A 14,702-nucleotide genomic window follows, 5' to 3' on the forward strand; every position below is an offset into this window, starting at 1 on the left:
GACATATGGATCCAGATCTATGTTTAAAATTTTGGAAACTGTTTTTTCAAAAGGTAAATAAAGTGCCAGTTCAGCGAAACTTGTTATGTGGTTGTAGCTGTGTCCCTGGTCTAGAAATTGTGCTTCATGTCAAGAAGGAAATGGTAGCTGGGAGGTATGTTTGGGGAGAGAGCCACCAAGCCTGGACTTGAGGGGCTTCAGGCCACGGTGCTCAGCCAGTACTGTGGGTTGGGGTTGGAAACCGCTGCTTCCTTTAGCTTCAGTGATTCCTCTCACCCACCCCCGATGGCAGGAGGGGTGGTGGCCACGTGGGGTAGGACCCTACGGAGTTCTCGGCCAGTCTGCTCAATGTCTCTCCAACACCGCAAGGCATACGCCCACCCACAGGCCTGCTCGGGCCCTTCTCCCTGTGTGTAATAATTGTCTGCCCCTGGCATGGCCGTCTGTGTGGGAGCTGAGTTAGAGTCCAGCTGAGCCGAGTAGGGCTCAGATGACAAACAAGTGGGGGTAGGGTAGACTGAACCAAACTCCTCACCCCAGCCAAAAGGGACGGCATGACCTGTTTCCTGACCTCTTGGCCGTCTCTTCATGGGCCACTGGGTCTCCTCACTGTTCATTCCTGCCTGGGGCCTCTGCACTATGGTTCCCTCTGGCTGGAATACCCTTCCCCTGGAGTCATCTCCTCAGCTCTTCCCAACCAATCTGCAGTAGCAGCCATCACTTTGTCAGCGCTGCTTCATTTCCTCCATAGCTCCAGCCACCCTGCAATGACGCTACTTTAGTCTGCTGGCACGTTAAATCTCTGTACTGCACATCAGATGGAGATGAAATGTATCTACCACAGGGCTCAGGCAAGAGCTTGGCACACAGTAGGACCCCAGGGAATGTTTGGCTGCTCTGAAGGACTGTGCTGGGCCCAGACCACAGCCCCGTCATCAGAGCTGACTCTGGGGAGGAAGGTAGGAGAGCACAGGGAAGAAGTAGTGCGCCCCCCTTCCTGCACTCCCTGAGTGCTTGCACACCTACCCCAGGCTGTGCAAGCTGCTGCTGTGCTCTGGAGACTGAACTCACCCACAGGGGCCCTCCTGCATGAAACTGACATTCTAGTAGGTGATGCAGACCGAATGTTGTGTCCCCCCAGAATACATAGGTTGAAACCTAACCCTCAATGTTTGGTATTTGGAGGTGGGGGCCTTTGGGAGATGATTAGGTCATGGGGGAGAAACCCTCATGAATGGGATTAGTGCCCTCATAAAAGAGACCCTCTGAGAACTCCCTCTCTCCTTCCACTGTGTGAGGACACAGAAGACAGCTATTAACCAGGATCCTCCCCAGACACCAAATCTGCTGGCACCATGATCTTGGATTTTCCAGCCTCCAGAACTGTGAGAAATTTCTATTATTAGCCTTTTTTTTTTTTTTTTTTCGGTACTCGGGCCTCTCACTGCTCTGGATGCGCAGGCTCAGCGGCCAAGGCTCACAGGCCTAGCCACTCCACGGCACGTGGAATCTTCCCGGACCGGGGCACGAACCCGTGTCCCCTGCATCGGCAGGCGGACTCTCAACCACTGCACCACCAGGGAAGCCCTAGAAATTTCTATTATTTATTAGCCACCCAGTTTATGGTATTTTTGTTCTGTCCGTTGGGATGGACTAAGACACGGGGAGACAGACATCCCTTAAGAAACCACACAACTGGCAACTGTGAGCAGGGCTGTGGAGAGGCCCCGAGTTTGTCGATGAGGCCCCTCCTGATGTTCTGCATTTCTGTCTCCTGGGGGCTCAGGTGACCTCTGCAATTGGCTTTTACCTTTTAGTGAAGGGAAGAAGTTGTCATGGCTGCTTCTTTTGTTGTAACTTTTAAAAAATTGAGCATTTAATGATTCTTTTTTACACTCCATAGGGCTTATTCATATCTCACCAGTATACATGGAGACACACACACACACACACACACACACACAAATATTTCTCCCTTGGTACTGTTTTAGACGTTCCATATGTTGTGATATCCTGTTTTCATTTTCATTCAAAATACAAATTTTTCTTTTGATTTCATCTTTGACCATGGATTATTTACAAGTGTGCTATTTAGTTTCCAGGTGAGGGTTTTCCACACATCATACTATTCTTGATTTCTTATTGAATTCTCTCATAGTCAGGGTCCATACTTTGTACTATTTCAATTCTTTTCCATTTATCATGCCTTGTTTTGTGGCCCAGAAGATGCTCCGTTTTGGTAAATGTTCTATGTGCCTGTGACAAGAATGTGTATTCTGCCTTTATTGGACAGAATGTTCTATAAATGTCAATTAGGTCAAGTAGGTTGGCAGTGTTGCTCGTCTTCTCTGTCTTTACTGATTATCTGGGATGGATGTGGACATCTCCAACTATAATTGTGGATTTGTCTATATCTCCTTGCAGTTCTATCAGTTTTTGCTTCACGTACCTTGAAGCACTGTTAGGTATATTAACATTTAGGACTGTCATGTGTCTTGATTAATTAATCTCTCAACCGGCATGGGGTCAGTTCATTCCTTAACCTTCTCAGAGGCAATGGGAATGAAGCCATGCCAGTGAGCCTAGGACAATCCCAACACCCTCCAGGAAAGAAGGGAGGCAAAGGGAGGTGTTCTCTCCATGTATATGTAGGTGACTGCTGAAAATATTTGGATCCAGGCAGCTAGAAAGAGGTTTATGCTCCAGAGGCAAGACAGTGCTGCCTGGGTTCCTGGGCTGCTCAAAAAGGGCAGAGTAGCTTCTGAAGGCTCGTCCACATTAGTGACACATTAGATAATTTCTTTGTGGGTATTCTGCTGCATGAGTTTGACGTGGCTGAAGATTTTCTCACGAAGATCATTTCTACAATGCTCCACTCAGGTATGAATCCTCTTATGCTGAGCAAGGTTGCAGAGGCGGCTGAAGATTTTCCCACAGTGGCCACACTCGTAAGTCCTTTCTCTGGTGTGAACTATCTGGTGTCGAACAAGTGTGGATCTTTCACTAAAGGCTTTCCCACATTGGCTGCATTCATAGGGCCTTTCTTGTGTGTGAACTCTCTGGTGACGAACAAGGTGAGAGTTATTGCTGAAGGCTCTCCCACATTCACTGCACTCATAAGGCCTTTCCCCGGTGTGAACTCTCCAGTGATAAATGAGGCTGGACTTGCGGCTAAAGAACTTCCCACATTCAGTGCACTCATAAGGCCTTTCTCCAGTGTGAACTTTCTGATGTTTAATAAGAATGGAGTTTTGGCTAAAGAATTTCCCACATTCACTACACTCATAGGGCCTTTCTCTTGTGTGAACTCTCCAGTGCTCAATGAGACTGGAACTGTGAGCAAAGGCTTTCCCACATTCGTTGCACTCGTAAGGCCTTTCTCCAGTGTGAATTCTCCAGTGCTGAATCAGGCTGGAGTTGCGACTGAAGGCTTTTCTACATTCACTGCACTCATAAGGCCTTTGACCAGTATGTACTTTCTGGTGCTGAATGAGGGTGGAGCTATTGCTGAAGGCTTTCCCACATTCACTGCATCCAAAAGGCCGTTCTCCGGTGTGAACTTTCTGATGTCGAAGGAGGTGAGAGCTTTGGTTGAAGTCTCTTCCACATTCACTGCATTCAAAAGGTCGTTCTCCAGTGTGGACCTTCTGATGCTGAGCAAGGTTGGAGTTATTGTTAAAAGCTCTCCCACACTCACTGCACTCATAAGGCCTTTCTCCAGTGTGAACCCTCCAGTGCTGAATGAGAGCAGAGCTGCGGCTGAAGGCTTTGCTACACTGATTGCATTCATAAGGTCTTACTTGGGTGTGGACTTTCTGGTGCCGAAGGAAATTGGAGCTTTGGCTGAAGGCTCTTCCACATTTGCTGCACTCAAAAGGTCTTTCTCCAGTGTGAACTTTCTCATGCCTAGTGAGGTGTGACCTGTTATTGAAAGCTTTCCCACATTCACTGCATTCATAAGGCCTTTCTCCTGTGTGGTTTCTCTGGTGATGAACAAGTGTGAGTTTGTGGCTGAAAGTTTTCCCACAGTCACTGCACTCATAGTATTTTACTCCAGTATGAAATTTCTGGTGCTTCCTCAGCTTAGACAGGTGACTAAAGGCCTTGCCACACTCCTTACATACGTGAGATGTTTCTCCAGTGTGAAACTTTTGGTCATTGACAAGAGTTGATTTCTCCTCTAAGGAATTTTCAACTCTTAGGCATCTAAGTGGTATCTCTTCAGAGTGAGTTCTCAGGTGGATGAGGAGGACAGAACTCTTCTGGAAGGCTTTTCCACAGTCACTGCACTTGAAGGGCTTCTGTGAGGCATGGACTTCTGGGAGCTGCCCAAGACTGGAAGGGTGTGATAAGGCCTCCCTGCACTTTGTGCTGCTGTGTGGCTTCCCACTGCGACCTGTGTTTGGGTGCTGGAGGAGGTCATGGCCGTCCAAGACATCCTTATCACCTAACGCACATGTAAAGGGCTTCTCTGATAGACAGACTATTGAGCTCTGCACAAACAAGTCCCTGTCCTTGTCCCATTTGAAGGGCTTTTCTCCACTGCACTCCTTCTGATGCTGGTGAAGGTTTGCACCAAACCAAAACTCTCTGCCACATGCTACACATGTGTAGGGAGTCTCCTCAGTGTGTGTTCCTTGATGTACATCCAGGTGCAAAATGTCTTTCAAGAATGGGTCACACATGTCACAACTGTCAGCCTTCTGGGTGGAAGGATGTGCACTGAAAATCCTGACCCGTGACACCACATCTACAGAAGCATCCTGCTTGGAACGTACCTCCTCATCTTCCACTCCATGCCAACAACCTGAAAGCCGAGAAATTTCTGGTTAACTGAGTGTTCCACTTAGTGGAAAGGGTGATTTCGTTAGAAATGTGTGACTGACACATACAGAAATGGGCCCAAGGGTTTGTTGATAGGCCAGGGGGCCAGAGTAAGAGTGAAAGGCTCACTGTGCAGGACAGGGCCCAGCAAGCCACAGAGTAAAGGGGCCTTACAAGAGGCATGGACACAGAGACAAAGATCTTGAAAAGACATTTCTCAAAGAAAGATAAATATACACAAATGGCCAATAAGTACGTGAAAAAATGCTCAACAGCATTAGTCATTAGAGAAATGCAAACTCAAACCACAATGAGATACCACCCCACCAGGATAGCTATAAGAAAAAAGATAGTAACAAGCTGTTTATGAGGAAGTAGAGAAATTGGAACACTCATACACTGCAGTGGGAATGTAAAATGGTGCTCCTAATTTGGGAAACAGTTTGCGAATTCCACTGCTATGTATCTACCCAAGAGCAATGAAACATATCTACACAAAAACTTGTACATGAACGTTCATAACAGCCATAATTTTTGTAACAGTTGAAAAGTGGAAACAAGCCAAATGCCCATCAACTGATGAATAGATTTAAAAAACTGGTATATCGATACAATGGAATATTATTCAGCCATAAAAATGAACAACATATTACTGATATGTGCTGCAACATGGATGAACCTCAAAAACATTATGCTAAGTGAAAGCCAGTCACAGAAAAATGTATACTGTATGATTCCATTTGTATAAAACACCTAGAATAAGCAAATCTGTATAGTCAGAAAGTAGATTAGTGGTTGCCTAAGACTCAGGAGGAAGGGATGAGGGGGATGGATAGTGACTGCTAAAGGCTACAAAGTTTTTCTTTAGGTAATGAAAATGTTCTAAAATTAGAGTATGGTGATATTTATTTATTACCTCTAATTTTAAAAATTTTAATTGAAGTATGTTGTGTTAATTTATGCTGTACCGCACAGTGATTCAATTACACATATATGTACAATTCTTTTTCATATTCTTTTGCATTATGGTTTATCACAGGATATTGAATACAGTTCCCTGTTCTATACAGTAGGACCTTGTTTATCCATCCAATATGTACTAGTGTGCATCTGCTAATCCCAAACTCCCAATCCATCCCTCCTCCAACTCCCACCCTTGGCAACCACAAGTCTGTTCTCTGTATCTGTCTGTTTCTGCTTCATAGATATGTTCATTTCTGTCATATTTTAGATTTCACATATAAGATCTCACATGGTACTTGTCTTTCTCCTTATGAACTTACTTCATTTAGTATGATAATCTCTAGGTCCATCCACGTTGCTGCAAATGGCATTATTTCGTTCTTTTCTAAGGCTGAGTAATATTCCATTGTATATATACACCACATCTTCTTTACCATCTGTTGAGGGACATTTAGGTTGTTTCCATGCCTTGGCTGTTGTAAATAGTGCTGCTGTGAACATTGGGGTGCATATATCTTTTCGAGTTTTCTCTGGATATGTGCTCAGGAATGGGATTGTTGAATCATATGGCAACTCTATTTTTAGTTTTCTAAGGAAACTCCATACTGTTTTCCATAGTGGTTGCACCAATTTACATTCCCACCAACAGTGTAGGAGGGTTCCCTTTTCTCTACACCCTCTCCAGCATCTGTTATTTGTAGACTTCTTAATGATGGCCATCCTGCCCAGTGTGAGGTGGTACCTCACTGTAGTTTTCATTTGCACGTCTCTAATAATTAGTAATGATGAGCATCTTTTAACGTGCCTATTGCCCATCTGTATGTCTCCTTTGGAGAAATGTCTATTTAGGTCTTGTGCCCATTTTTCTTTTTCTTTTTCTTAATTTATTTATTTTACTTTTGGCTGTGCTGGGTCCTTGCCACTGCACATGGCCTCCTCTCTGGCCACAGCAAGGGGGGGCCATTCCTTGCTGCGGTATGCAGGCATCTCGTTGCGGTGGCCTCTCCAGCTGCGGAGCACGGGCTCCAGGCGTGCGGGCCTTAGCATTTGTGGCACACAGGCCCAGCAGGTGTCTGCCCATTTTTCAACTGGATTTTTTGTTGTTGTTACTGAATTGTATGGGCTGTTTGTATACTTTGTAAATTAAACCCTTGTCAGCTGTATCATCTGCAAATATTTTCTCCCAGTCCGTAGATTGTCTTTTTGTTTTGTTTATGGTTTCGTTTGCTGTGCAGAAACTTGTAAGTTTGATTAGGTCCCATCTGTTTATTTTTGTTTTTATTTCTATTGCCTTGGGAGACTGACTTAAGAAAACTGGTATGATTTATGTCAGAGAACATACTGCCTGTGTTCTCTTCTAGGAGTTTTATGGATTATGGTGATATTTATACAATGAGAACATATGAAAAACCACTAAACTGTACACATTAAAAAGGTGAATGTGGGACTTCTCTGGTGGTCCAGTGGTAACGAATCCACCTTCCAATGCAGGGGAGACGGGTTCGATCCCTGGTCAGGGAACTAAGATCCCACATGCTGCAGGGCAACTAAGCCTGTGTGCCACAACTACTAAGCCTGTGGGCTTTAACAAGACAGCCCGCATCCCACAAACTACAGAGCCCACGTGCTCTGGAGCCTGCCTGCCACAATGAGAGAGAAGCCTGTGCACTGCAACAAAGAGCCTGCATGCTGCATCAAAGATCCCACTTGCCTCAACTAAAACCCGACACAGCCAAAAAAAAGGTGAACGTTATGATATGTATCAGTAAAGCCATTAAAAAACAATGTCTCTGGGGGAAGGGGCAGAACCTAGGCGTGGCCTCACGCTAGGTCACCCCCCAGGGACTGGCCAAGCTCAGTGGGATCCGTTAGGCAGACCGGAATGCCTGATCCCCAACCTCCTCTCCCACAAGGACTCTGCGGGACATAACAGCCGTTAGGATTGCTCATCAGGCTGCTCAGGGAGTGCATACAGCCCAGTCCCAGCACTCACGGCACCTACAACAGGAAACTGGGAAGGAAGCCGTGTCCACGGTCCGGCTTTGGGATGAACGGAGCGTTCTGTGGGGAGACGGCAGAAGGCAGATGCTGGCCACCAGGACGGGCCGAACAGAAGGGCCTTACCAAGTGAGGTCACGAGCTCCAAGTTCTCCAGCATCACACTGTGGTACAGCTGCCTCTGGGCTGCATCAAGGAGCCCCCACTCCTCCTTGGAAAAGCGCACGGCCACATCCTCGAAGGTCACCAGACTCTGCAGTGATGAGACGGCTAAGCCAGGGGGCCAACAGGTGGGCTGAATAACAAACAAATAGTCCAGTGGCACATCCAGGCCCTTGACCTGTGACTCAGAGTTCTGCCACATCTACCACTGGCGTCTCCTCTTCGCATGACCCCCTCAGTCCATCCTCCCCTCACCTGCCTTCAGCTCACCCCCCTCTCCAGGCCCTCACCTCAGAGAAGACAACAGGTGCTGGCCCCACTGCTGTCCTCCTCTCCTCACAGTCCCCCTGGCCACTGTATCCAGACCAAACCAAACAAGAGGAACAAATGGAAGGTGGATAGGTGGATGCTATTTCAGCTCTAGGTTGGCACACAGCCCACTTCCCCCATTGGACAATTTCCCTTGTGTCCTCCAGGTCACACCTCCTAAATATAAGAAAATTTGGGCTCTCTTTTCTTCCTTAAGCCTCTAGTACCAGGGCTCATTCCCTTACCTTGTACACATAGGACCATACCTTCCTCATATCTCCACTCCCCACAGCCCGCAATGCCATCGCCCCTCTCCCTGGCCACACCACCGGCATCTCCCTAGTGTACCCATAAACCACTGTGTACATAGCTTGCCGACAAAGGCAAGCAAAATCCAATACTAACCTTGGACTGCCCTTGATTGCCAAAACTTCCCACTGACAGAGACAGCCCTCACCCCTCTATTTAGTGCCTCCCTTCTTTGCTCTGTTGCTTCAACCTTGCACCGCAGAACCATGAGTAAGATCTCAAAACAGCCTTATTCTCTTCCAGCTCTGACCGTGCGCATGCTGTCCCCTCACCAGTCATAGCTGCCCTTGCCCCTCCTAATACACGAATCCCAGACCCACTGGCTCCCACTCTTGGCTTAGGAACTCTTAGCTTGGGCTGACCCTTTATGTCCCTGCTACTCCAATAGCCTGAAAAGACCCCCTGGACCCAAGGAGGACGGCCACAAAAGCCTGGTGAGCTGCAGAGAGTAAAACAGTCTAACCTCGGGCCCCTCTGTTATCCTGCCTCAGGTACTTCCGGGCTTCATTTTTTCATCCCAAGTCTACACTGTACTCAGAGGCTTGGTCATCATCCTGAACCCAGCTCAGAGCTGCACACAGTGTCTAAGCACAAGCCTCCACCCCTTAGATGTCTCCAGCCTGGACGTGGCAGAAAGCACACTTGGCACCTCAATTTGGCAGTCTCTGGGACATTGGGTTTTTTTTGTTTTTTTGCGGTACGCGGGCCTCTCACTGCTGTGGCCTCCCCCGCTGCGGAGCACAGGCTCCGGACGCACAGGCCCAGCGGCCATGGCTCATGGGCCCAACCGCTCCGCGGCATGTGGGATCTTCCCAGACCGGGGCACGAGCCCGTATCCCCTGCATTGGCAGGCGGACTCTCAACCACTGCGCCACCAGGGAAGCCCCGGGACGTTGTTTTTAAATATGTATTTATTATTTATTTAGGCTGCGCCGGGTCTTAGTTGCGGCATGCGGGATCTTTAGTTGTGGCATTTAGACTCTTAGTTGTGGCATGCGGACTTCTTAGTTGCGGCATGAGGACTCTTACTTGCGGCACACATGTGGGATCTAGTTTCCTGACCAGGGATCGAACCTGGGCCCCCTGCATTGGGAGCACAGAGTCTTACCCACTGGACTACCGGGTAAGTCCCTCTGGGCCATTTCAAATACAATAAGGCCAAAACCCAACTCTTTATCTTCCCTCTGAAATCTACTCCTCGCACCAACTTCCACATCCGGAAAACCTATCAGGGTCAACCATGATACCTCATTGCCACACATCAGGAAATCTAGTCCGTCCTACTTAAAAAGCACATCCAGGAGCCAACCACTTCTCCTACCTCACAGGCACCTCTCTGCTCCAGCCACAAAGAGCACACACCTGGACTACTGCAGTCTCCTCCTCAACGGTCTTCCTGCCTGCAACCGCGCCCCACCTCCCAGTCTCTTCTCCACCCGGCATCCAGAGGGAGCTTGTTGAGATCCGAGTCAGAACACCTCCCTCCTCTGCTCTGCACTTCCCGTGACTCGCATCACACTGCGAACAGAGGCCCAGCACCTCACTCTGCTATTCCAGGCCGGCTTCCAGTTCCCCTGCTCGTTATTTCCACCAGACGAAATGGAGACCTGTGGTTTCCCTGAACACTTCCACCTTATACTCACCTCCAAGCAACTGGCACATGCTGATCCCTGTGCTAGGGGCACCTTTCCAGACCTTATCCCACGTGATCCGCTCCATATAACCTCTGGCCTAGGTTCCGGATGCTAGGGGAAAGTGACTCTCAGGGCCCCAGACTCATGTGCAGGTGAAGAATTCGGGACACGACCATTCTCTAACGGGCTCCAGGCACAGGATGGGTGGATCCCAGCAGGTGAGGACCTGTGCACCGCCACTCACCTGCGCCGGGTCCATCTGCGACGCTGCAGGCCCGGTCACAACCTGTGGGCTGGGCGGGGCCCTGCCAGGCGGCGACCGGGATGAGCCCAGCGGGCTCATCCGAACTCCCACACCCACTGGGTGGAGTGACCGCAGGCTGACGGTCGCACTCAGGCCTTTGTCTTCCCCAGTATGATATAGGAGCTGTCTCCCGGGAATGTGGGACGAAGGCGGGGCGCGGAGACTCTCTGCGTCCGTTCCACTTCCGGGAAAACCGAGGCTCAGGAAGGAAGGGCCGTCAGCCGAGGGTAAAAGTGACTGCCAAGGTGCGATGACTGCTCCAGCATGTCCCCCCCGGCCCCCTTCGCCGCACGTCCCAGTGACGGTTTGCGCATAGCCCCACCCGCCGCAAAACGAAGACTGCAATGGCCGCGCCGGAAGTCCCGCCCCACCCCCTGCGGCCCACGCGAAAACGCCCGAAACCTGACCCTTCACTGGTTCAAGGCTCGCGGCCGCCTATGACGCTTTTCCCGGAGCCAATCGCGGTGCCGCCTAGTCGTTGCCTAGGTGATCAGGAAGGGCGCCCGTTGCGTCACGGCTCACGAGACACGAACTACATTACCCAGAAACGCCCTCGCCGTGCGACCGCACCCAGTGTTGACCAATGAGAGCCCAGGATAGGGACCAATGATAACCTACGGAAGGGGGCGTTCCCGGAACGGCCGCGCGGGCGGGGGCGGGACTTCCGGGGTCGGACCATTGCTTCCTTGCCCCGCCTTTGTGTCGGCACTTCGTTGGGGGACGTAGTTGCTGGGCTGTGGACAGCATCCAGGAGGCTCCCCGGACCCGCGGAAACGGGAGTAGGGTAAGTACGAGAGCCTGGGAGGTCCAGCCGCTGGCCTTGTACGCCCCATGACCGCAGCGAACGTCCCGCCTCCCCGAGCTCGTGTGTCCTCGGCTGTCGGGGGACCGCCTGGCGTCGGGGTGCCCTGCGGATACCTCCGTCAAGGCCCGTCTGTGTCCGTGGCCGTCCCGGAGTCGTCGCCCTGTGCGTTGTGTCCGCTTTACCGAGAAGAAGACCCAGGCTCAAAAGCCAGCCATTCCGAGGTCTTAACCCACTATGTAGCTGGACTGCGGGCGTGATAAGCGAGCCGATCGACTAGGCACGGATGAGGTAGAGTCTCCTGACCTCCACCTGGCTGGACTCCGAACCCCAGTGCCCCAAGTCCCTGACTCAGCCTCAGGCCTGGGTGTTCAGGACAGTGGAACGTTCACAGGTTGGGGGTCTCCCTTTCAGAATCCAGTGTGATAAAATGTGGAGCGTGCAGGCGGAGGAATGTGCATGTGCGAAGCCTCGGAGGTGAGGCTGACCTGAGAGCATTCAGGAAAGTTTTCCAGTCTCCGTTGCGGGTAACCGAGAGCGTGAGGATAGGAGTCCTACCTCTTTTGACGGGCTGAGGATACTGGGAGCCACAGAGATTTTTCATTAGAAGATGGATGGCTATGATCTGAGTTAGGATTTTGAAACTATCCCAGTGGATCCCGCGTCAACACACTGAGCAGCCTTGTGGGAGAGGGGTTGTGGTGGGGCTGAAAGCAGGCAGCTTCATGAGGTTGCTGCTGCAGGTATATGTTGGGTGGCCTGCTCAGAATAGAAGCAGGAGAGGTGGGAGAGATACTCAGATTCTGGATGCGTCTTTCAAAGTGGAGTCGATGGGACCTCCAGTTACACGTGGAGAGTGAACCTAGTGGAGGGTAAAGGACCACCCTAAGTGTTCAGATAAAGAATGAGATGGAGATCGGAGGTTGGCAGGAGGAGTACGTTTGGGGGAAGATTAGCAGTTGGATTTTGTACGGGTAGAGACTGAGTTGTCTGGAGGCCTCTAGGTGGAGGTGACACATGTGCCCGTGAACAGATAGATAGGGGATTTTGATTTGGCCTCCTGATGTCCAGACTGCAGTGCACTGGTGGCCTGGACCAGGGAAGATGCTGAGAATGGGATTTTGGAAGGAAACTCTTAGGTTGTTACAGATAGGCCTTGAGGTGAGTGTGGGGTGTCCAGACTAAGGACCAACAGCTGAGTAGATGAGGTGGGTGCAGAAAAGTAGAAGCATTGTCCAAACACCAATGAACATGGGGAGAGTGCATACCCAGGAGGACGGCCCATGCTCTCAGATACGAAAGGGTGGGCAGGTGTGTCAGGGGACAGGGTTTGGGAGACATAAGGGGAAGTGTGTGGCAGGACAGAGACTGGCGTGTCAGGTCCAGTGCCCGATGCTTAGAGCACATTCATGTGCCCCTTGCCTGCTGTCGCAGGACCCAGTGACCTTTGAGGACAAGGTCATCTGCCTTTCTTTCAGAAGGAGTGGGTCTCCTTAGTGAGGCCCAGTGGGGCTTCTGCTGGGATATGGTGCTGTCTGCACCAGGTCAGGCTGCCAGCTTCCCCGTGAGAGGTGCTGCTGGCCCGAGTGCTGTCCAATGTTCTGCTCCCTCTCCTCCCAGACTACTGTATAAACAACCCCCAACACCTTTTGCCTTGGGACCTTGACAGCTGTGGTCCAAGGTCAAAAATATCACAACCCGAGTAGCCGATCACATCCAGCTTGGTTATTTTCTGGTCTGATGAACCAGTCAGGGTCTGTGACTTTTCGGTCCCTCTGTCACACCTCCTCCCGTGGAAGTTTCCTGCCAGCTGCCCCTTGTCAGTGCCTTTACTGGCTTTATGGGCACTAACGTGGTCATTGATTCAGCGGCCACTGAGCTTTTCTAGTGAGGCCTTCCTGGGGTGTTCATTTTTTGTGAGGTTCAGTTCTCCCAGATGCATAAGTAATCCTCATCCACCTTGGTCTGTCATGGAGTGAATCAACCCTGACCTGGGGTTGGCTGACCTCTCACAAACGCCTTGATCTCCCTTAAGAATTACTGTCTCCACCCACCCCAGTGCGGTCACCCACCTTGAACATCGAAAGGGGACCTGGCTGGTGGACAGGGTGGCTCGAATCAGTTCATGACCAGAGAGACCCATGGAAGACCAGTCCTGGTGAGTGCAAGACAGGTGTGGAAGGGCCTGTGGCAGTGGGCTGATCTCTTACCTGGTACCTGACCTGTGTCTTCTGTTGCCCTGGCATCAGTGTGAGTACCCATGCCTCTTTTCTATCTTTCTGACACTCCATCCTAATTTCCCCTGACTTCCTGTCCCCTGGCTAACCCCTCTTGGTCCTTTGCCTCGCAGCCTCTCTCTTTCTCCCCTCTTATGGCCGGGTCATCCATCATTGGCCTCCCCTTCACATATCCTTAAGTAGTTCTTGAAAACCTGTTCTTCCATGAGCCTGACTTGTTCCCTCTGAGGAAGGTGGGCACAGTGTCAGGGGTCCCAGGCCTGGACTCCCTTCACTGCACAGCACCTGTCTGTCACCAGACACTGAGGCCTTGCCAGCTCTACATTCTGCAGAATCCACAGAGAACTGACACTGAAAGAGACACCTGATCAATGCACAGCAAATGGAGAGGTGTTCCCTTTTCTACCACCAGAAAAAACTTAAGAATGGGAAAAAAAATCCCAAGTGCATTTTGAAGGCCTTCACCTTTGTCTCCATCCTGAGAAAGCAGGAGTACGTTCACACCTTTGAATGTTACATGAGAAAGCCTCCAGCCAGACCTCTATTTCCATTGAGCACCAAAATATTTGCCCCATAGAAAGCCCTTATGAGGGCAGGGAGTGCGGCCCAAAATTTTGAGCAAAATTTTGCACTTCCCCCTGTACCAAAGCATTCACACTGATAAAGGACTCACAGGTGTAGAGAACGGGCATCTCCATTCAGGCTCCACTCTCGTTAGCACCAGAAAATTCACACCAGGCAACAGTTGTGCAAATGCAGTAACTACATGAAAACTTTCAGGAAAATATGAAACCTGTTGCCTGCAGTCCCCGTCGGAGAAAGGCACAGCGAGTACAGCTGGTGTTGGAAAGCCTCCTCCGAGTTAATCCCGTTTTGCAGCAGCAAGTTACCACGTTGTGAGTGAGGTAAGTAGGAGGGCAAAAAGCTGCAGCTCCTGCCTGTTCCGCGTAGAACGCTTCACACTGGAGAAGGACCCTGTGTGCACAGCTGACCTGGGAGAGGTGTCAGCCACACTTCCTCCTTCCCAATGCCAGAAACCTCACTCTGGAGAGAAGCCTTCTGAGGGCAGGGAATACAGTAAAGTCTTCAGCTCTCCACCCCCACCCCCCTTTTTTAACGTTTTATTTAAAATAATCAGCCTCTTTTTTAACCTTATCAAT

The 14,702-nt window shown here is 50.2% G+C and overlaps 1 protein-coding gene across 3 annotated transcripts; it reads right to left on the minus strand.

Moving 5' to 3' along the window:
* Positions 1-559: 559 nt before the first annotated feature.
* On the minus strand, positions 560-10,793 carry ZNF132 (zinc finger protein 132). 3 transcript variants are annotated; one of them, XM_082606591.1, is made up of 3 exons: positions 10,444-10,793; positions 7,912-8,038; positions 560-4,807 (listed from the first exon to the last, which is right to left on the minus strand). In XM_082606591.1, exons 1-3 carry the CDS (start codon positions 10,540-10,542, stop codon positions 2,877-2,879), a joined length of 2,157 nt encoding a protein of 718 aa, XP_082462717.1. In that variant the 5' UTR covers positions 10,543-10,793; the 3' UTR covers positions 560-2,876. The 3 variants fall into 3 exon arrangements, with proteins under 3 accessions (XP_082462717.1, XP_082462716.1, XP_082462718.1); XM_082606590.1 differs by having other exon boundaries at positions 7,912-8,080; XM_082606592.1 differs by lacking the exon at positions 10,444-10,793 and adding an exon at positions 10,209-10,434.
* Positions 10,794-14,702: the final 3,909 nt, after the last annotated feature.

This window comes from Mesoplodon mirus (genome assembly GCF_964341445.2).
Source record: "Mesoplodon mirus genome assembly, chromosome: 19".
Taxonomy (NCBI): domain Eukaryota; kingdom Metazoa; phylum Chordata; class Mammalia; order Artiodactyla; family Ziphiidae; genus Mesoplodon; species Mesoplodon mirus.

Excerpts from the sequence above, each read along its gene's own strand:
- ZNF132 (XM_082606590.1), bottom strand. The coding sequence starts at position 10,542 with ATGAGCCCGCTGGGCTCATCCCGGTCGCCGCCTGGCAGGGCCCCGCCC. Across the intron at positions 8,081-10,443 it reads CGCAGATGGACCCGGCGCAG|CCCACCTGTTGGCCCCCTGG; the intron begins GTGAGTGGCGGT and ends TTTGTTATTCAG. Across the intron at positions 4,808-7,911 it reads GGAGCTCGTGACCTCACTTG|GTTGTTGGCATGGAGTGGAA; the intron begins GTAAGGCCCTTC and ends CTCGGCTTTCAG.